Source organism: Lampris incognitus, chromosome 1, assembly GCF_029633865.1.
Source record: "Lampris incognitus isolate fLamInc1 chromosome 1, fLamInc1.hap2, whole genome shotgun sequence".
NCBI lineage: Eukaryota > Metazoa > Chordata > Actinopteri > Lampriformes > Lampridae > Lampris > Lampris incognitus.
This window is the reverse complement of record NC_079211.1, coordinates 48760122-48783224: the sequence shown is the minus strand read 5'-3', so window position 1 is coordinate 48783224 and position 23103 is coordinate 48760122. Positions and strand designations below refer to the sequence as shown.

Here is a 23103-nt window from a genome sequence, read left to right as displayed (position 1 = left end):
GAGGAGTAGCCTGCGACATCTTAAGTAGCTCCTGCAGCTTCTGCTTGTAGCAAAGTGTTTATTTCACATCTAAGATTACTTCGTGGTAATCACAGCAGACAAAATGCCCGACATATAGGGCATCTTGATGGTGTAGACTGATGCATCATCCACGCCCAGGGTAAGCCTCCAGACCACTTTCTGACTCGCTTGAGCCAAAACTTGGCTTTTACCTTTTGATAAAATAAATAAATGAATAAATAAAATGCCCCTGCCTAATCCTTTAACTACAAAGGACCTTTATATATATATATATATATATATATATATATATATATATATATATATATATATATATCAAAGGAAATCGTTGTATTCACAGATGTAAAATATAAGATAAATGAAAGCAGATCTTTAACGGGGTTTTTGACACCGGGGGGACTACATGAGGGGAAACTGGCAATGAATCCAAAGACGGCTGGCGTCACATTCTGCTCCTCTGATGGCCGGAGAGAAGTCGGTGGTTTCATGAAAGGAAGCAATCAGTCTGTTTCACAACCTTCATTTGCTCGCTAGTGATTTTCCAACTACGCAGGCGTGAATCAGTGGTGCAGAACAGTCTGCTTTATGTCTATTCATTATCAGTGTTGTCTCCTAGTGATGTTCCACATTCCTGTTTGTAGTATGAAGTTAAACGTAGATGTAAAGCTTTCATTCAAACTGTACAAAATATTTTTTTTCCTTCTCATCTACTGATTCCCACCTATAACCTTAGGTACCTCAAGCCAAGGAGGTATTTTTGCCCTCATCTGTTGGCAGAATCTCTACAATGATGGAGGCTCAACCTTTTAATAGGTGGGCGGTGAGAAGAGGTTGTTTAAATATGGGGTGGTGAAAGTCTGAGTCTTTATAAAGATGATAAACTTGTGAAAACTTACTATAAAGAAATAAACAGTAGAATGAGACGGACAGCTGATGTCACGTTTTAATTCATAATGCCAATCTGAGCCACTCTAACCAACTTGCCAACACTTACAGCTATGGATTTGAGACGTTATTCTGGCGGGCGGGGGGGGGGGGCAGTACTGCACATCCTTGGTGGAGATTTGTGCCTTTTTGGGGGGGGGGGATTTTCCCCCATTTTTCTCCCCAATTGTATCCGTCCAGTTACCCCACTCTTCCAAGCCACCCCGGTCGCTGCTCCACCCCTTCTGCTGATCCAGGGAGGACTGCAGACTACCACTACCACATGCCTCCTCCGATACATGTGGAGTCGCCAGCTGCTTCTTTTCACCTGACAGTGAGGAGTTTCACCAGGGGGACGTAGCACGTGGGAGGATCATGCTATTCCCCCCAGTCCCCCCCCCCTGAACAGGCGCCCCGAACGACCAGAGGAGCCGACCAGGACACATACCTAAAGCCGGCTTCCCACCCGCACACACGGCAAATTGTGTCTGTAAGGATGCCCAACCAAGCCAGAGGTAACACGGGGATTCGAACCGGTGATCCCCGGGAGGCAACGGAATAGACTGTTACGCCACCTAGACGCCCCGAGGTTTGGGCTTTCTGAGTGTTATAATTTTTCTGAGCACATCTGTACAAAATATGCTACACAACGAGCAAATATTTCCTAGCTTTCAGAACTACAGGAGGGCTCAGACACTACTGGTTTGGGTATACCAACAATGTCAAAGTTGTTGACAGTCTGGCTTTACAGGTCTCATTTAAGTATCATTAGCTCTGTGATCATTATGTATTATTGCTGGTCTAAGCTTGGAACGTGCAACAAATATCAATTAACCCAATTACTGTGGCGATGTTACAGTATATTATTACTGACACAGCCGTTTGCCAACATGTTTGTTTCTTGGACTTAAGTAGACCAGCAGTAATGAAACCTGACTTCTCGATCAAAGCGTATCTTTTGAGCAGGCTTAACTTTGTGTGCCATCAGTCAGATTAGTGCTTCCAACTTCAGTGAGAGTAATAGGAAAATGCCTTGTGTATACTAAAGGCTGGCTGGGCTACTCATCTTGTCTGATCAAGAAATGGGGATGAATTCATAAGCATTCATTAGGGTTTTATTGATTTTGGAGTTGATAAGTTTTGCGAAGACTCGGTGTTTGAAAACATATTTAGAAATTTTTGGGACATGGTTAATCACAGGTATTGATGAACACCTGTTCACCTGTACTCAGGCTCAGTAGGCGGCTCTAGAACTCTATAACAACACATTTACAGTGGCTTGCAAAAGTATTCATACCCCTTGAACTTTTCCACATTTTGTCACGTTTCGACCACAAACATAAATATATTTTATTAGAATTGTATGTGAAAGACCAACACAAAGTGACTCCAACAGGTTTTCTTCCAAGATTGCCCTGTATTTGGCTCCATCCATCTTCCCTGTCCCTGCTGAAGAGAAGCAACCCCAGAGCATGATGCTGCCACCACCATGTTTGACAGTGGGGATGGTGTGTTCAGAGTGATGTGCAGTGTTAGTTTTCCGCCACACAAAGCGTTTTGCATTTAGGCCAAAAAGTTCAATTTTGGTCTCACCTGACCAGAGCACCTTCTTCCACATGTTTGCTGCGTCCCCCACATGGCTTCCGGCAAACTGCAAACGGGTCTTCTTATGGTTTTCTTTTAACAATGGCTTTCTTCTTGCCACTCGTCCATAAAGGCCAGATTTGTGCAGTGCACGACCAATAGTTGTCCTGTGGACAGATTCCCCCACCTGAGCTGTGGATCTCTGCAGTTCGTCCAGAGTCACCATGGGCCTCTTGGCTGCATCCCTGATCAGTGCTCTCCTTGTTCGGCCTGTAAGTTTAGGTGGACGGCCGTGTCTTGGTAGGTTTGCAGTTGTGCCATACTCTTTCCATTTCCAGATGATGGATTGAACAGTGCTCCGTGAGATGTTCAAAGCTTGGAAAATCTTTTTATAGCCTAACCCTGCTTTAAACTTCTCCACAACTTTATCCCTGACCTGTCTGGTGTGTTCCTTGGATTTCATGATACTGTTTGCTCCCCAATATTCTCTTAACAAACCTCGAGGCCGTCACAGAACAGCTGTATTTGTACTGAGATTAGATTACACACAAGTTGACTCTAGTCATTAGGTCAACATTCGATCATTCAGCAATCATCAGGCAACTTCTGAAGGCAATTGGCTGCACTCAGAGAAAAGGAGGTTGAATACTTTTGCACGCCGCACTTTTCATTTTTTTATTTGTAAAAACATTTTTAAATCATGTGTAATTTTCTTTGTACTTCACAATTGTGTGCCACTTTGTGTTGGTCTTTCACATAAAATTCCAATAAAATATATTTATGTTTGTGGTCGTAACGTGACAAAATGTGGAAAAGCTCAAGGGGTATGAATACTTTTGCAAGCCACTGTATAATCAGCCTCTCTTGGCATGACTCTCTGTGACTGATTTTCCCTACTTTCTAAGTTTGAAGCCAAGTCTTCTCTTTCATATGTTTGTAAATATGTTGGGAATTGACCCTAACACCTTGGGGTCTTGTTCATGACTGAGGGTAGGATGGAGCGGGATGTTGACGGGTGGATCGGTGCAGCATCAGCAGTAATGCGGACGTTGTACCGGACCGTTGTGGTGAAGAGGGAGCTGAGCCGGGAGGCAAAGCTCTCCATTTACCAGTCAATCTTCATTTCAACCCTCACCTATGGTCATGAGCTTTGGGTAGTGACCGAAAGGGTGAGATCGCAGACACAAGCAGCTGAAATGACTTACCTCCATAGGGTGTCTGGGCTCAGCCTTAGAGATAGGGTGAGGAGCTCGGACATCCGGAGGGAGCTCGGAGCAGAGCTGCTGCTCCTTCGCATCAAAAGGAGCCAGTTGAGGTGGTTTGGGCATCTTATTAGGATGCCTCCAGGGCACCTCCCTTTAGAGGTTTACCGAGCACAGCCAACTGGGAGGAGACCCCGGGGTAGACCCAGAACTCGCTGGAGGGACTACATGTCCAATCTGGCCTGGGAGTGCCTTGGGTGCCCCCCAGAAGGAGCTGGAGAACGTTGCTGGGGAGAGGAATGTCTGGAGTGCACTACTTAGCATGCTGACACCACGACCCGACCCTGGAGAAGCAGCTGAAGATGAATGAATGAATGTTGGGAATGGAGGAATTCCTGTTAACTTTTTCTTAATAGTTGAATCATTTCTAGGTTCATGATTACCATGTGTAACAAATCCAGCTGAGGGATGCATTAACAAAGTGAGTGGAAACATTTTAATCACGTCATTTTTGGATCAATTCCCTAATGTTTACTGAATATATTTTTTTTAAAAAAATCCCATCTCCTCCTAAACAAGATTAAGAGTAAACTTGAATCCTTCTTCTTGTTTTAATGGAGACCCTGCTATCAAGGTGCCAAGCATAAAATCAGAAGTAACCAGCTGTCCGTTAAGTTGGGTGATCTGATATATCCAATGGGGAAGAACTGTTGGAGAGCACTTGATGGCACTGACAGGAAGGTGACAGTTCTATGGCTCTGGTGGCTTTTCATAGGTGGCTGTAAGATACAGCTAAACAAATCCAAGCTGTTTATTATTATCAATATAATTTATTGGGTAACTTTCCACACTCACCCTTGTAGACAACCATATCACCATAAAGCATCTCTTCGCACAGTCTCAAGTAAAATGCAACTAAAATCCAGACAAAGGGAAGAGTGAGCAGTATTCTTGATAAAAACCAGCTGTGACAGACTGAACGAAGGTTGGGGTGGGGGGACGGATAGAGTCTTGCAAGGTTGAACAGAGTCTTGCAAGGTCGGCTGCTACCTCTGCGACGACTCCTCCATTAACCACTTCAATGTGTCGGACGTACCAGGCCGGGTCCAGGGATCCGTTTCCATGGAGATGTGATGGAAGGTCCCCTGAGGAGAGGCAGGATCTCCTTCGTCATCAGAGAGCCCTGCTGCTCCTGGGAAAAGATGGCAGAGGAGAAATCCTGCAACTCAGCACACAGTCTTAGCCAGAGACACATCTAACGAAGATGGAAACAACATAGACAAGATATTTGGCTATTCTGTAGAGTTTTTCCAATGGTGATTCATGCGTGGAAATGAGGTCTAAAACCTTTCCCACCCCCAGCACTTCTGAGTTAAATGAAAGCGTTTTTTACTCTCCTGTACAAAATCTATTTGCTTTTCTCAAAGAGTAAATGAACCCTAGACCATTTTAGTTATTTTGGTGACGTCTAACCACGTAAAGACTTAACACTAGAACGACCGGGATTTCACTCCTACCTAAAACAACCATGGGCGGTCAACATGACCGCCGATTTTTAAACTCTATATTCTGTCAAGATAAATACCCAATTGAGATATTAATGCATTGCATATGAGTATGTCTGTTATGAAGCGACTGACACCAAAATTAACATTTTAACAGCTATACTACTTTTAAACAATTTAACTTGTCACCTTGAGCTGTTAAGTGAAATTGTGATGACAAGACATAGGCTCTCTCTGAAGTGAGCACAGTGCAGGGTGACAAATATTTCATGGACATTTGGGAGTACCCTCTCTCACAAAGCAAGTGGCATCTAGGGCATATGTGGTTGCACTCCAACTGAAACCGCTAACACAAACACATCTTTAATACATCCCCCAGTGAGTATGAAGTACCACAGTGCTTTAAACAGTCCACCATCATCAAGGTCCCCATCAGTGACAACAGACACAATTTTGCTCACATCCAAGCCAGTCCTCTCAAAGAACTGTGCTAATTCATTAAAGATGATTTCCCCAGTTGTGCCCCCAGGTAGAGGAAGCAAACAAAGTAGCTCTTCCCGAAAGGTCTTCCCATCAAAAAAGCTTGTGAGTAGATCGCTGTTCCATATCAGTTAGGTCACAGGACAAGTGATATGGCTTGTGATATGGCTTCTACTTTCTTCAAAACAGTGAGTAAATTGGAAAAACACTCCTCCACTAAAAGTTCTACTCTTCTTGTTGCCTGTGTTAGCCAACAATGGCATCTGCTTTAATAGCTCCACAACCGTTTTCTTGTTTTTCTCATCATGACTTAAAACTTCGCCAACCATATCAATTGCACATGTTTTAATCAACTCAGCATCAGTGAATGGCTTCTTAGCTTTAGCAAGGCTCCATGAAACATGCAATGATGTAGCTGTTGCACTCTTTTGTGACGATGTTGATTTACAGATAGTAGAAATGAGTGCTTGTACTATGTTATCATATTTGCTATTTTTTGTTTGCGGTGATCTGATTTTGTAGGGTAGTTGGCATTAAAACTGGCAGCATGCATAGTGTTGAAGTGCTGCTTGAGATTATCTGCTTTGCAGACAGCTACGGTCTGCGTGCATATCCAGCATGTCGGTTTGGCATTGCTAGGTCCGGTAAAATAAAACAAAACTGATCAGTCCAGTCAGATTTGAACTGATGGATTTCTTGGTCAACTTTCGGCTTTTTGGAGCAGGCCATGTTCTTGGTTTAGGACAGTTATTGATTATCTGGGACTTAGCTGTTGAGTGACTCTGTCTAGTCAATGACCATAGAGAGCATGAAGTACATCTTCTTATGTCGTCATGCGCTCTATGGCATAGGTCCAGTGTACAGTATGAGGTGAGGTCAAAATGAAGTACAGCAGCACGCACTTTATTTCACATGTTATGACAGGTGCGTAGGTGTCAATGGGGTCAACATGGGCCAGACATTTGGCTCTCACGGACCAGATTTGGCCTGCAGGCCACTTACTGGGGTTCCAGGGTTTACACTGACAAAAAACTTTATTCCTTTTTTCTTTGCAGGGGATAATGATTTCACTTTGGAAGTGTTTTTTTAGCCAGTTTTTTCAATAAAAAAGAAATACCGTGAGGTCTGGTTTTACCTTTGTCGCTCAATAGCATAATAATTAATTACAATAACAGCCTAATGATAGCATGCGATAAAGACAATTAATAATAACAGTAAATGCATGAGCAATTTAGTTTTATAGTCTACAGCTGTAATTTTATTGAATTTGATTATTGCACAGTCGGTCATCCTCCGTCATAGCAAAGCTTCAAATACATTTGAATACTCACTGCCGAGTATTCGAAGCCCGCACACTATTCGGGACAGCCCTGATGAAATCCAACTGAAAATGAATTGCAGTATATCCCACTTCATCTATCATGTTTTACTTTGCCAAAGTGAACAGCGGTTTTTGACGGCATGTTTTAGCATGTGTGTGTGCGGCTGTCACATTACTGCCTGTGCCAGTGTGTGCACAATGTGAACCATTGTGCGGCGCATGTGTGTAAATTTGACTGGCAGAATCGAATATAGTATGTGAAACTGACCGGCCAGTCACCAGTCATGGTTGATACAGCTAAAAATCGGTCGATTCTGGTCACCTGCTGATTGATCGATGCATCTCTACTCAAATCCTCCATATCATCCCAACTGCACCCCTATAAATTTGCCTACTGTTGCAAAAGTGCAATAGCCTGTTACTCCATAACACATTACAACATCTGGAGACCACTTACGCATGCATCCTGTTTATCAACTTCAGCTCGGCTTTCAATACAGTAATCCCCATCCAAACTATTCTCCAAAACATCAACCCAGCCATAAACCACTGGACCATGGACTTCCTCAACAAAAGACCAAAAAGAGTCAAGGTGAACAGCCATACACCTCAGCCCTTCCCTTGCACCGGTGCCCCCCAGGGCTGTGTCCTGTCTCCCCTGCTCTTCTTCCTGATACACTACCCAATTCACCTCTCTGGACAGCTCAGTCAAAGGATTAAAGTACGCGGATGACAACTGCCTCATCTTGGACAACAACAAGACTCCATACTGGCAAGAAGTGGACAGGGCAGTAAGTTGGTACAATAACAACAACCTACTGCTCAACACCACACAAAACAATGGAAATAGCCACTGACGTCAGAACAAAAACAAGACTGCCAAAGAACCCATCCATAATCATGACGGACTCATTCAAATTCCTCGGCACTCATACCAGCAATAACTTAAAAAGGGACATCAACACCAACTCCATCATCAAAAAGGCGCAGCAACAACTGTACAGGATGCTTTAAATTAGAGGTGTGAATCTGCAATGGCCTCGCGATTCATCTACAATTCACCTGTCAATGATTCGATTGTACGATTATACATTATGACTGTACATTATCCGCTGAACCCCACTCGGGATGAGAATCGGAGACCAGTGAAGGATGGAAACACGCTGATCTGCTCAGTCTGGCATGCATGCAGCTGTGGACATCTAAGGGCATCACAGACCTGTTACTGCTCAATCGCCACTTGTCCCTCTGAGAAGTTGGATGCTGACCGCATGGGGCCACCAACTAAGAATGGGCAGGCACCACCACCCGAAGAATCGCAAAAGTGCTATCGATCTGTCAAACCTTTCCATGTCTTTGCTGGGTGAGATTTCCCGTGTTGAGTCAAATTAAGCTGCAAGTTCCACCCCTGTTGGTGCTCTTCCATCTTAAGTTTCAGCTCTGCAACCATACTCCCCCCAGAATCCAAAGACTTGGGTTTCCCGCACGCTGCCCCACGGGTCATGGGTATAACGCCGCCGGATCACTATTTGGCATCATTTATGGTCGGAACTATGACAATATCTTATTGGAAAATCAACGTTAGCAGGCAATAATTTTGTGCGATTATTTTTTGTGACTGCATCGATGCAGAATTGTCCACATCCGCATCACGACGCATGTTAGGATTGACAAATTTCCACACCTCTACTTTGGATGGATGGATGCTTTGGGTGATTGCAGTATAGCAGTTTATTGACCCTTTATTTTCAAGTTCAATTTTACACTGGCATCATCTACATCAGGGATGGGCAACACGATCCAGAAAAGGGCCAGTGTGAGTGCAGGTCTTTGTTCCAACCAAGCAGTTACACACTCGATTCTATTAGTCAACCAATAGTCTTTGCTAAGGACCTTGATTGGTAGACTCAGGTGTATAACTGCTTGGCTGGAACAAAGACCTGCACCCACACCGCCCCTTTCTGGATCACGTTGCCCATCCCTGATCTACATAGTTGGCTCACTTAACAAAACCAAGTGTGGTTATCCTGACTGGGCATTTGTCAAAGCCAGGAAGATGCCCAAAAAGTGCACCAGCAGACCTAAGAGAGGAGGAGGATAATAGCTGTCTAAGTGTTAACCAGTGGTGATTCTGTATGATCTTTACACAGATGGGACTTAACTTTCATTTGATCAATTATGTGGAAAACATCAAGTTCCTAAGAAAAATTGTTTTCAAATACTTACAACTGAGGAGCTGCATATTATCAGCGTACAAAAAGATAACACCCATACCACCCCTGTCGATTATTGAAAAAATTGTACTTGAAAATGTAGACAATCAAGGCTATATACCAGCGGTCCCCAACCCCCGGGCCGCGGACCGGTACCGGTCCGTGGGTCATTTGGTACCGGGCCGCAGAGAAAGAATAAATTACATTATTTCCATCTTATTTATTATCTGAGTCTGAACGATGTTTTATTTTGAAAAATGACCAGATTCCCTCTGTTACATCCGTCTATGACTCACTCTTGACGCTTGTCTCGGTCACGTGATATGTTCCCGCTAAAATTATACCCACAAGCTAGCAAAATGAGTAAAAAACAAACGTCTTTGGAAAGTTTCTTTGCGAAGGGGAAAAGGCCCAGTGAGGACAGAAGAAGAGCCTACGACTTCCAAGAAAAAGAAAGCTGCATTTAACAGACAATACCAGGAGTCCTACTTAAAATATGGATTCATCGCGACAGATGATTCCCGCGCACCAAGCCCGCTCTGCATAATATGCGGCGACCGGCTCTCTAATGAGGCAATGAAGCCTTCAAAACGGCTTCGCCACTTGGAGACCAAGCACCCTGCATTAAAAGACAAGCCTTCGGAGTATTTTGAAAGAAAAAAGCATGAACAAGAAGGACAGAAGCAATTACTGAGGGCCACCACATCAACAAATGCGAGTGCACTGAGAACATCATACTTGGTGGCTAATCGTATTGCTAAGGCTAAGAAGCCATTCACCATTGGTGAAGAATTGATCCTGCCCGCCACTAAAGACATTTGCCGTGAACTTCTAAGAGAGGCTGCGGTTAAAAAGATAGCACAGGTGCCTCTTTTGGCCAGCACCGTCACTCGGCACATTGAGGAAATAGCAGAGGACATTGAGACACAATTGTTGGAGAGGATTAATACATCACTGTGGTACGCACTCCAGGTTGAAGAGTCTACAGATATTGACAACAAGGCAATACTACTTGTTTATGTGCAATATCTTTATCAGGAGGATGTGCATGAGGATATGTTATGTGCACTATCGTTGCCAACTAAAACCACAGCCGCAGAACTATTCAAGTCGCTGGATGATTATATATCAGGAAAACTGAAATGGTCCTTTTGTGTCGGCATACGCACAGACGGAGCTGCTGCCATGACCGGACGGCTGTCTGGTTTAACTACTCGGATTAAGGAGGTTGCACCTGAATGTGAGTCTACGCATTGTGTCATTCACAGGGAAATGCTGGCTAGCCGAGAAATACCACCGGAACTTAACAGCGTATTGAATGATGTCGTTAAAGTTATTAACCACATCAGAGCACGCGCCCTTAACTCGCGCCTGTTCGAGCAGCTTTGTGAGGAGATGGATGCGGAGTACAGACACCTTCTCTTATACACAGAAATAAGATGGTTATCCCGAGGGAGATCGCTGGCCAGAGTGTTTGAATTACGAGAGCCGCTGCAGAGATTTCTCTCAGAAAAAAAGTCACTGCTGGCAGCACATTTCAGTGACAAGGAATGGGTCGCAAAACCCGCTTACTTGTGCGACATATTCAACCTGCTCAATGAACTCAATCGGTCACTTCAGGGGAAAATGACAACTGTCTTCAAGTTGGCAGATAAAGTAGCTGCATTTAAAGCCAAACTGGATTTGTGGGGACGGCGCGTGAACAGAGATATATTTGACATGTTTCAAACATTCGCGGGGATTTTGGAAGAGACTGAGACCGAGCCTTCATTCTCCCAGCTGGTGCACGATCACCTGTCTTTGCTTTTAAAAGAGTTTGAGCGCTACTTCCCAACCACAAAAGACCCATGAACTGCCAAGGAATGGATCCGCGACCCATTTGTCAACAAACCAGGTGAATCCAGCATGTCTATGCCAGAAGAAGATCAACTGCTGGAGATCGCAAATGACGGCGGCCTTAAAAGTATGTTCGAGAAAACAACTCTGCCGGTGTTCTGGATTAAAGTCACGGCAGAATACCCTGAGATCGCCACAACAGTACTGAAAATCCTGTTGCCATTTCTGACATCCTATTTGTGTGAAGCGGGATTTTCTGCAGTGACAACAACCAAAACAAAATTACTGAGTAGACTGGACATAAGCAACACACTTCGGGTGTCATTATGTCCCATTACCCCTAGATGGGACCGTCTCATTGCAGAGAAACAAGCTCAGGGCTCCCACTGATTTAGCGTTATGGTGAGTTGTATTTTCATGCAATTTATATTTGTTTTTGTGTTGTATTTTATTTGGAAGGCATGTTTAAACGTTACCATGGCGACCAGAGAGTGTTAGGGGGCAGAGAGGATGTTACTCATGTTATGTTGTTGGCGCGATGTTACGAGGACGCTGCTAATAAAGTTGCATACGAGTACACAGTGGATTCACGTTTATTATTATATTTAGAAAATACCACAATTTTTATGCCGGTCGTATCATTTTATTTTGTGTATTTATCCGCCACACCTTAAAGGCCGGTCCGTGAAAATATTGTCTGACATTAAACTGGTCCGTGGTGCAAAAAAGGTTGGGGACCGCTGCTATATACCATGATTTTATAATTTGTTGATGACAAAATCTGAGAAATCACCATTAGACAAACTAAATGCTTGGAGAACAGATATACACTACCGTTCAAAAGTTTGGGATCACATTGAAATGTCCATATTTTTGAAGGAAAAGCACTGTACTGTTCAATGAAGATAACTTTAAACTAGTCTTAACTTTAAAGAAATACACTCTATACATTGCTAATGTGGTAAATGACTATTCTAGCTGCAAATGTCTGGTTTTTGGTGCAATATCTACATAGGTGTATAGAGGCCCATTTCAAGCAACTATCACTCCAGTGTTCTAATGGTACAATGTGTTTGCTCATTGGCTCAGAAGGCTAATTGATGATTAGAAAACCCTTGTGCAATCATGTTCACACATCTGAAAACAGTTTAGCTCGTTACAGAAGCTACAAAACTGACCTTCCTTTGAGCAGATTGAGTTTCTGGAGCATCACATTTGTGGGGTCAATTAAACGCTCAAAATGGCCAGAAAAAGAGAACTTTCATCTGAAACTCGACAGTCTATTCTTGTTCTTAGAAATGAAGGCTATTCCATGCGAGAAATTGCTAAGAAATTGAAGATTTCCTACACCGGTGTGTACTACTCCCTTCAGAGGACAGCACAAACAGGCTCTAACCAGAGTAGAAAAAGAAGTGGGAGGCCGCGTTGCACAACTGAGCAAGAAGATAAGTACATTAGAGTCTCTAGTTTGAGAAACAGATGCCTCACAGGTCCCCAACTGGCATCTTCATTAAATAGTACCCGCAAAACACCAGTGTCAACATCTACAGTGAAGAGGCGGCTGCGGGATTCTGGGCTTCAGGGCAGAGTGGCAAAGAAAAAGCCATATCTGAGACTGACCAATAAAAGAAAAAGATTAAGATGGGCAAAAGAACACAGACATTGGACAGAGGAAGACTGGAAAAAAGTGTTGTGGACGGATGAATCCAAGTTTGAGGTGTTTGGATCACAAAGAAGAACGTTTGTGAGATGCAGAACAAATGAAAAGATGCTGGAAGAATGCCTGACGCCATCTGTTAAGCATGGTGGAGGTAATGTGATGGTCTGGGGTTGCTTTGGTGCTGGTAAGGTGGGAGATTTGTACAGGGTAAAAGGGATTCTGAATAAGGAAGACTATCACTCCATTTTGCAACGCCATGCCATACCCAGTGGACAGCGCTTGATTGGAGCCAATTTCATCCTACAACAGGACAATGACCCTAAACACACCTCCAAATTGTGCAAGAACTATTTAGAGCAGAAGCAGGCAGCTGGTATTCTATCGGTAATGGAGTGGCCAGCGCAGTCACCAGATCTGAACCCCATTGAGCTGTTGTGGGAGCAGCTTGACCGTATGGTACGCAAGAAGTGCCCATCCAACCAATCCAACTTGTGGGAGCTGCTTCTGGAAGCGTGGGGTGCAATTTCTCCAGATTACCTCAACAAATTAACAGCTAGAATGCCAAAGGTCTGCAATGCTGTAATTGCTGCAAATGGAGGATTCTTTGACGAAAGCAAAGTTTGATGTAAAAAAAATCTTATTTCAAATACAAATCATTATTTCTAACCTTGTCAATGTCTTGACTCTATTTTCTATTCATTTCACAACATATGGTGGTGAATAAGTGTGACTTTTCATGGAAAACACAAAATTGTTTGGGTGATCCCAAACTTTTGAACGGTAGTGTACATGAAAATACTGAAATAGCAGATTGGGAAATGGCCTCTTTGAAAGCACAAAAACAAACTACAAAAACACCTACAAAACAACAGCGGCAGCAATAAGCCCTACATGTCAGAGCATAGCTCTGATGTTTTACCTGCCGTGTCGCCCCGATGCCTGATAGCCATCAGTCTCCCGGCCTTATTCGCGCTCCTGGCTCTAGCTGCCTCCGCCTCCCAGGTCCGGCTGCTCTTTGACTTGAGATAGTAGCTATCTGGCTGACCAACGGCTTCCCTGGAGATGGCAACCTCCTATACAAAGCAGAGGATTTGAAAAAGGATTTGAGGTGACAATACTATAGAAAGTAAGGCTACACAATCAATATCATCTAATCAGCTCAGCTTTTATCATTTACCCATAAAAAACATTGTTTTAAGAGCTATTGCTTATAATCTCAACATCAAGCAAAATGTTTGAAATAATTCCTTTTTTATAGTTACATTTTTTTTTATTTAAATGTTTGCATTTTAACCACAAAAAATACAGTATACAATACAAAACTCTGTGTGTGTGTGGGGGGGGGGGGGTACATGAAATCTTGTGCACGTGTCACAAGGTTCAGTTATCCAGGTAATAATAATAATAATAACTTTATTTATACAGCAGTTTTCTAAAACAATGTTACAAAGTACTTAAAGAAATAAAACCAGACAAGGCAAAAATAAGCATAAGATCAAATAAGTAAGATAAACAAATAAAAACAAGTATCAAACATTTGTAAAAGCTTTCATAAAAAGAAACGCTTTAAGACAAGATTTAAAAGAAGCTAGAGACTTGGTTTGTCTTAGTTTGACAGGAAGAGCCCCCCAGTGTGAGGGCTCTAACAGCAATCACCCTTTGTGACAAACCGAGACCTAGGAATAACCAGCAGGGCTCCATCTGTGGATCTTAATGGTCGAGAGGGCATATACCAGGTCAATAAATCAGAAATGTGTGTAGGAGCAAGACCATTTAAAGCCTTAAAAATGAGCAATAAAACTTAAAAATGAATTTGAAATATAACAGGGAGCCAGTGTAGGGAGGCAAGCACAGAAGTGATATGGTCATGCCTCTTTGTCCCAGTAATGAGCCGAGCAGCGGCATTTTGTACCAACTGCAGATGGTGGAGGGAGCCCTTGCTGATACCAGAATAAAGTGCATTACAATAAAATAGATAAAAGCATGTACAACTTTTTGAAAATTGGCAATTGATAAAAATGACCTAATTTTGGAGAGTAGCTGCTACAGCTAGAAAAGTGCCATATAAAATGCAACTTGATTGATTGATTAGCTTAAGCTGGAGAAAGCATGACCGAACAACATGTTTGATTTGATTATCAAAACCGAGATAACCATCGAATATTACCCAAAGATTCCTTGCAGCCTGCTTAAGACTACCTGAAAGACCACCAAGATTAGTAACAAAAAGGCTAATGGAATTTTCGGGACTGAATTTGACAAAATTTTTGGACATCCAGGATTTAATGTCAGAGAGGCAAGTTGTGAGATTTGCTAGGGCACTAGGATCTGTGGGTTTTAATGGCATGTATAACTGAGTGTCGTCAGCATAAAAATGGTAAAGCACATTGTGATTTTGATTGACCTGGCTGAGGGGCAGCATGTATATAGAAAAGAGAAGGGGGCCAAGAACTGAGCCTTGAGGGACATCAAAACTCAACTGAGCCAAGGAGGTAGAGTTACCTAGAACAACAGAAAAAGTTCTGTTGGTGAGGCATGAGCTTAATAAGAATCGAATCCAAGTCGCAAATTCGAGTCCCCATCTCTGGTCTCCTGTAACATAGCAGTATCACATTCAAAGGACTTGAGATACATCAGGATTTTATATCTTTTAATGGGGTTCTGGATGCCGTATACATTCAAAGTCACCACTACAATACTATTTAACCTTGTTTTAATCTAAGAGGTGACATTATTCAAGCCCTGAGCTATAATTAACTCAGTAAACTTTAACCATGTACCATAGTAGGGAAGGGAGAAAGTGACTGACACACATTGATATAAAACATAAAAAAACAACATGAGGCACAAAAAGAGACAATGACAACACCAAGGCCAGATTAAGGGGTAAAATGTCCCATATCTCTGCAGTTGTGGCATAGGCACAATTTAAGTCCATCTGCCCCACCCTAGTTAAAGCAGATTTGAGCCCATAAGGGGGAAACGAATAAAAAGAGTAAACAAAAATTGAGAAGAGGATCATAGCTCATAGCTCCCACTTTGAAGCATTACCACAAATTATAGCCTTATTGTCTTAGTAAAAAGAAACTTCAGCCACTTCAAGAAAATTTAGATATACTGGTCTTTTCGGATATCTACCTCATGTCCCCAAGATCAGGATACAGCTCTGCAGCACACTTCATTCGGTCATAGAGTTTCCCATAGGGTAATGAAGATTGAACTCATATATCGAGGATCAAAGTATTTTGGGAGATGCTTCCTCAAGTCTCATGCTGCATTTTGGCTGGAGGTGTACGTGAACTTCTGCTCCTTGATGGCAACAATGACGGTTGCAGTATAGATTACTCCAAACCTCACTCTGGCTTTATGGGGCGATTTGTTCAGGTCGTTGTACTGGGCGTGTCTCCGAGGTTCCTCAGCAGAAAAGTCTTGGTACACAGATAATCGCTGTTCTTCCCACATGAGTTCTGTCCTCTTAGCAGCCACTCCAATAATGCCCCATTTATCTCTCCATCTTGAAAGGTGGAGAATAATATGCAGAGGGGGTAGATCAGGTTGAAGGACGGCCTGAAGGCACAGTGAGACCAGTCAATATTTGGGGGGGGGGGGACCTCTGATGCTGCAGTAACTGTAACATGTAGTGTACTCCAATATAGAGTAGATTTTGCCCACCTTCAGGGCCTCCTTGACACCAACCAACCTCAGGTTGTTCTGTTGGCTGCTGTTCTCCAAGTCACCTACCTTCTGTTGCAGGGTTTGAGTCTGTTTAACAGTTAAAGATGCCTCCTTGGTGGCCATCTTATCCTCCAATTCCCCGATGTGTTTTTCTGCATTGGGTAGCCTGTTTAGCATTACTCTAGTGTTCTTGTTAAGCGCATGAATGGAGTTAGCCATACTGTCCATTTTGGTTGTGAAGTCAGTCCTGATCTTGGTGAGGTGAAGTTTTTGGCCCATTTGGGGGTTTCTTCCATGTGTGTCTCATAATCCTGGTGCTGGGCAGTTGAGAAATCGCGGTGCAGGTCAGTAACAGACATGTGCGTCTTTTTTCTTGCCGTTTCTTGTTTGTATGCAGCTAATGTTTGAAGTTGCTGCTCTCTCTGTCATACCAGATGGTTCAGTAGCGCATTACAGAAAGTCTCAAGTCTATTTAGATCCTTTTGGGCTCAATTTTGAAACGTTTTGTAAAGTTTGGGTGGCAGGGCCGTGTATATTGAGCTATCCATGTCAATCACCTCTTGTGACTCTCAATCGAACGTCAAGTTTTTCTCCTGGAATAAAGATTTTAATAATCACAAGACAGCAGCATATTAGAAGCACCGACAAGCTAGCATTACCTGTAATGCTGTTGGATTTTGCTACAGTAAAGCACAGCCATTGCTTACTTATACATGAACCATGGAACAGTCCCTGGTGAGGGCGCAGCTTTGTTTGAGGTACAAGTACAGGTAAATGCTGTTTACACCTTATCATATTCTTCATATATTTCATAATTCCATTATAATTCTGTTATCCTCTTTCAATGTTGTTTTCTCTTAATTGTGTAAACACAATATCCACTGCACGTTGTCCATCTTGGGAGAGAGATCCCTCCTCCGTTGCTCTCCCTGAGGTTTCTTCCTATTTTTGCTCCCTGTTAAAGGGTTTATTTTTTAGGGAGTTGTTCATTATCCGATGCAAGGATCTGAGGACAGGATGTGTTGCTATAAAGACCCCTGAGGCAAATTTGTGATTTGTGATATTGGGCTATACAAATAAAATTGACTTGACACATTGAAAACAACAAAAATGCAATCCATACTGGACATAGTTTCACTCGTTTTTACTTTTGTTTCCTTTAGAATACCAAAATCTTTGACACAGATTTACATAGTTTTTCTGCCATTCCCTTATCGAGAACAATTTACAATTGTAAGCAATTCCGTGTAAATTGTATGTTAGGGCTGTTAAAACTGGCCAAAAATGACATGGCATTAGATTATTCCTTCTAAAAAAAAAACGTTTTGAACCCGTGCGAACATATTTTTCCGCATATTTTCGAGATGTACCCTCAGGTTATTAGTGGTGGAATGGTAAGCTAACTGTAGCTAACATAGCCTGCACAAAACTTTTTAGATTGTTCCGAGTGAAAATCCCTCTCTCTGCTGCCAAGTTGGGTTGGGAACACTCTGCCATGTTTACCACAAGGCTGTTGTTGAATTATTTGCTCATTTCAGGTTGACCTAAATTTCATTTTCAATCAATGAAAGTGACATTGTGTGACTCCTGTCGGTCATGCAGCGTATTCAGTGCAGCGGCCAGGGCCCTCACGAAAATTTGACAGGCAGACACTGCTGCTCCCCCCGCCCCCACAAATGAATATTAATTTTCACACTCGAATGTCTGTTTTGTTTTTTTCACAATTCGGTTATATATTCGAATCTGGAATATTCATTGACAGCCCTAGTGTGTGTGTGTGTGTGGGGGGGGGCAATAACTTGCTCAAGGTTACTTTGGCTACCCCAGGCATCTGAGTAGCATAGCGGACTGTTCCGTTGCCTACCATGGTATGGTCGGTTGAGGTGCCTGTTCAGGGGGGAGGGGGAACTGGGGGGAATAGCGTGATCCTCCCACAAGCTACATCCCCCTGGTGAAACTCCTCACTGTCAGGTGAAAAGAAGTGGCTGGCGACACCACGTGTCGGAGGAAGCATGTGGTAGTCTGCAGCCCTCCCCGGATTGGCACAGGGGGTGGAGCAGCGACTGGGACGGCTCGGAAGAGTGAGGTAATTGGACAGGTACAATTGGCGAGAAAAGGGGGGGAAATAATCCCAAAGAAAAGTTACTTTGGCTAGGAATCAAAGCTGAATCCTTTCAATTGCAGGATGACGATCCTGAAATGTTGGCCACCCTGCTTAATACTTGTCATCTGTCTGAATCTAGCAGAGGTGTTTGCTATGGAGAGAGAGTACCTGGGGGACGTATGCGAGTTTGGCCAACCTTCTCCTCTCCCTAGCCGACAGCTGAGGCATCCTCTGCTGCTCTGGGGTGGGAGCCACTGGGAAGGCCTCACCCATGGGATCTGAGAAATAAACAGACCACGAAGATAGAAAAACACAGGATAATACTATAACTCTGGATTTTTACAAGCAGTGACAAGAAAACTGCCTCTGAATAGACTGGCCCCAAGGCAATCCTACCGATAAAAGCACTTTCTGACTCCAGCAGAGAACCTCTGGCGGAGCCCCCCATTGCACTTCTCTGGAAAAAGCAGAAAGACAACACTCCCTTCACAATCACACTCTCGTAGAGTTTCATTAACATCAAAACCTACATCCAGTCTATCGAACGTTCTTATCAAGGAGTGGTGACAGAAGAACAATCTGTATTACGTGGCACAGAGTCATAGCGGCCCCGATATAGATGGAACTTACATTCGGCAGACCAAGTATTCAATAAAGGCAAAAATTGTCAGACAGAGAATTACATCATATTATACTTTGTAAACTCACCAGATAATTATTTTGCTGAGGTGGTAGCGGATCCAAATAATCTGAAACATAAGCACCAAAGAAATTCCTTTGACTGTGGCTTAAATGTACCATCGTTGTAAGACAGCAGTGTGCAGGTGAGTGTGTGTGCGTCTGAGATACCTCGTCCCCCAAAAGAGTTCACTTGCACTCACAGCCCTCAGCAAACTATGTAGCAAATCAAGTAAATGATATGTACTGACGGCTTATCAAACTACCAGTTGGCAAACATGTTGCGTATCTGCAAACTGTGATTGTCTTGTTTGTTAGAGGACGATCTGGATGTGTTGTCTTACATCAGCATTAAGGTAGAAATTACATGATAACTCTATAATTCTATATTCTATAATGTCGTTTGTGAAGTTTTTATTTTGATCTTAGATTTTTTTTTCCGTTTAAATGGCTGGGAGACCTAGAGTTGGATCGGCTGGGAGAGCTTGGTCTGCCGCATCTGGTGGGCCCAAGGACCACGGCCTTGCCTGGAGCTGCGCCCGAAAAGGAAGCACCGAGGGCAGTCTGACGGGACGCGGAAGCAGGGCAGGATAAGCTAACTGCTAGCCCATGCAGACTGACAATTCCGATAACACCGAGGGTGGTCTGGTGGCGGCCTCGCCTAGCGTTGACTGTGTTTTAGTGTCGTCGTGTAGACTGCGGGGAGGTGTGTCGAAGGTGTCTGGCTGGAAGAGCTGGCGTTGGATCAGCTGAGGGAGCCTGGTCTGCTGTGTCTGGTGGGCCCAGGGACCATGGCCCTGCCTGGAGCTGCAACCGAAGAGGAAGCACCGAGGGCGTGCAGTGCGCCCTCGACAGCGGGGCAGGCTAAGCTAACTGTTAGCCCATGCAGACCAGCAGTTCCGACAGTCATCCTGGCTGGCGTTCGCTCTCTGGACAGTGATTTTTTTGGACTGTGTTGCACTGAGTGGACTGTGTTGTTAACTGTTTGTGTTTTGTTGTTTTTTTGCTTTGTTGTCTCTGTTTTTGTATGTTTTTGGTGGTGTCGTTTTTGGAAGTTTTGGCTGTGTGTTTTTATCTTTTGTGTCACACTGCTGTGGGCTGGGTGAAACGAAATTGTATTTCTTTTGTGTACGCAAGTACATGATAGAAATGACAATAAATTATTCCTGATCCTGATAATTTACAGGCCGTGAATTAAGTAGTAATTGCAAAGAAATTACATAGTAATCTGAAGAAATTGCTACAATAACGCCCAGTAATTCTACTACTACAACTTGTCATTATATAGATTTTACTGATTTTACTTTACTGTTATATCTTAGCCATTTCTTCACATTACTACGTTATTTCTTAGCCATTTCTTCACATTACTACGTTATTTCTTAGCCATTTCGTCAACATTACTACATAATTTCATGTCAATTTCTTCACAATTACTACCTAATTAATGGGCTGTAAATTATAGGGTTACCAATTATACATTTCACCTTAAACTTCTACTAGAGGGAACGGAGGAGTGTGAGTCTTTGTACGGAGGAGTGTGAGTACTTGTGCAAGTTTAACAGCACAATTGTTTGAACAAAGTAAAATATCCCTTTATAGATTGGAGGAAAATAAAGCTCAGTGTTAACTTCAGCTTTGTTACATGAAGACTGAAACTGCAGTTTGAATGAGGGAAACCTCCACAATCCATCACACTACCGCCATTTGATTTTGGCACTCTTACTCTACACCAACAAGTTGGCTGGCAACCGACCCACTTAACTGAAAACAAAGAACATTAGGCTGGTATAGGAAGAAGTAAAGGAAGTTAATTTATGCAGCAGGTTCTGACCATACTGGGAGGTCGTCCTCTGGCTGATGGATCGGTGTTGCTGCTCTCTGTCAGCTCGCCTCCTTTGGCAGGTCACACCACCCAATTCCTCCCCGACAGGAACCTCAACCGAACCTGTTCTGGTATCAGCCTCTGAAATTACAGTGATCCATTGAGCCATGCACGCACACACAAACACAGTCATTTGGGAACTTTCCTCATCATTGCTTTGGTATTGCATGCAGGATCTCTACATATCAGAATCAGATTTTGATTCCAGTTTCATGGCTTAGTGTACTTCGTGGCTTAGTGTACTCAACAGAATAACAACACAACAATCTTCAAATATATACAAAAGGATTGACTATACCCAGGCGAAATAAGAGGCAGTAAAGTGTAATGGTGCAGAAGATATTTCAGAGATGCTGAAATAAATGTTAGCAGGTAAATAAATGTTACATACATGCCTGAGGAAGACGGACATGACAGAGTGCACCAGTATATGTACAATGTATAGTATATGCAACGTGGTTAGATTTAGCTGACAATATTAAGCGTTCATTTGAATGACAGCCCGTGGAAAGAAAATTTTTATATCTGGTTGTTTTGGGGTACAGTGCTCTGTAGCGCCTACCAGAGGGGAAGAGTTGGAACAGATTGTGACCAGGGTGTAATGGGTCTGCAGTGATATTGCCTGCCCGTTTCCTGAGTCTGGAGATGTATAAATCCTGAATGGAGGGCAGGTTGGCACCAATGATTTCCTCTGCAGACTTAACTGTCCGTTGTAGTCTGTCCCTGTCCTGTTTGGTGGCCGATTCAAACCAGACAGTGATGGATGTACAGAGGACAGACTGGATTATTGCAGAGGAGAACTAAATCAGCAGTTCCTGAGGCAGGTTGAACTTCCTGAGCTGGCAGAGAAAGTAAATCCTCTGCTGGGCCTTTTTAATGATGTGTCGATGTTGCATGCCCACCTTAGGTCCTGGGAGAAACCAGAAATCTTTAGGCTTTCACCTTAGACACCATGCTGTAGAGTATGGTGAGGAAAGGAAGTGTTGGGGGGCTCCTCCTGAAGTCCACTGTCATCTCCACTATTCTGAGCGTGTTCAGCTCCAGGTTGTTAAGGCCACACCAGACGGCCAGCTGTTCAACCTCCCATTTACTACATGCAGACTTGTCACCATCCCGGAGAAGGCTGCAAACTGTTGTCTGCAAACTTCAGGAGTTTATCAGATGGGTCACCTAAAATGCAGTCATTTGTGTAGAGGGAGAAGAGCACACATCCCTGGGGGGGGCGGCACCAATGCTGATTGTCCAGGTGCTGAATGTGATTTTCCCCAGCCTCACCCGCTGCCTCCTATCTGTCAGGAAGTTTTTAATCCACTGGCAGATGGGGGGGGGGGGGGGTACAGTGAGCTGGGTGAGTTTGGAGTGGAGGTTATCTGGGATGATTTTTTGAATACTGAGCTGAAGTCCACAAACAGGACCCTTGCACAGGTCCCTCAGAAGTCGAGGTGTTGGAAAATGTAGTGCAAATCCCACGTTGACTACATCCTCCACTGACCTATTTGCTTGGTAGGCAAACTGCAGGGGGTCAAGCAGGGGGCCTGTGATTTCCTTCAGGTGGGCCAACACCAGTCTCTTGAAGGATTTCATGACCACAGACTTTAGGGCATCAGGTCTGTAGTCATCTAATTTTGTGATAGGAGTTTTCTTGCAGACCAGGATGATAGTGGAGCTCTTGAAGAAAGGAAGGGACTTCACAAAGCTCCAGTGATCTATTCAGGCAGGAGGGTGACACACCATCCGGGCCCAGTGCCTTCCTGGTCTTCTGTCTCTGGAAGAGCTGGCGCACGTCCTCGACACAGATCCTGAGTGCAGGTGGGGGGTCAATAGGGAGCGAAGACGAGCTGGCTATTCAATCTTGCCTTTTTTGCTTTGCCTCCAAACCGTCCAACCTTAGCTGTCCCTCTATACTCATTCCTAATCCTGTCTATCTTCGTCACTCCCAATTAAAATCTTGGCATCTTCAACTCTGCCACCTCCTGCTCTCCCTCCTGTCTTTTCGCCAGTGCCAACGTCTCCAT

At 43.6% G+C, this 23103-nt stretch overlaps 1 protein-coding gene across 3 annotated transcripts in view; it reads right to left on the bottom strand.

Annotated features, from left to right (window-relative positions):
- Nucleotides 1–4397: 4397 nt before the first annotated feature.
- LOC130120943 (centrosome and spindle pole associated protein 1-like) overlaps nt 4398–23103 on the bottom strand; it is a 51160-nt gene continuing 32454 nt past the window's right edge. For all 3 annotated transcript variants that reach the window (XM_056289770.1, XM_056289779.1, XM_056289784.1), the window contains 6 exons: nt 21038–21169; nt 19234–19274; nt 18922–18982; nt 18694–18803; nt 13666–13819; nt 4398–4923 (listed from right to left, as the gene is read on the bottom strand). In XM_056289770.1, the coding sequence (XP_056145745.1) occupies nt 4778–4923; nt 13666–13819; nt 18694–18803; nt 18922–18982; nt 19234–19274; nt 21038–21169 (644 nt within the window). In that variant the 3' untranslated portion in view covers nt 4398–4777. The remainder of the gene's footprint in view (nt 4924–13665; nt 13820–18693; nt 18804–18921; nt 18983–19233; nt 19275–21037; nt 21170–23103) is intronic.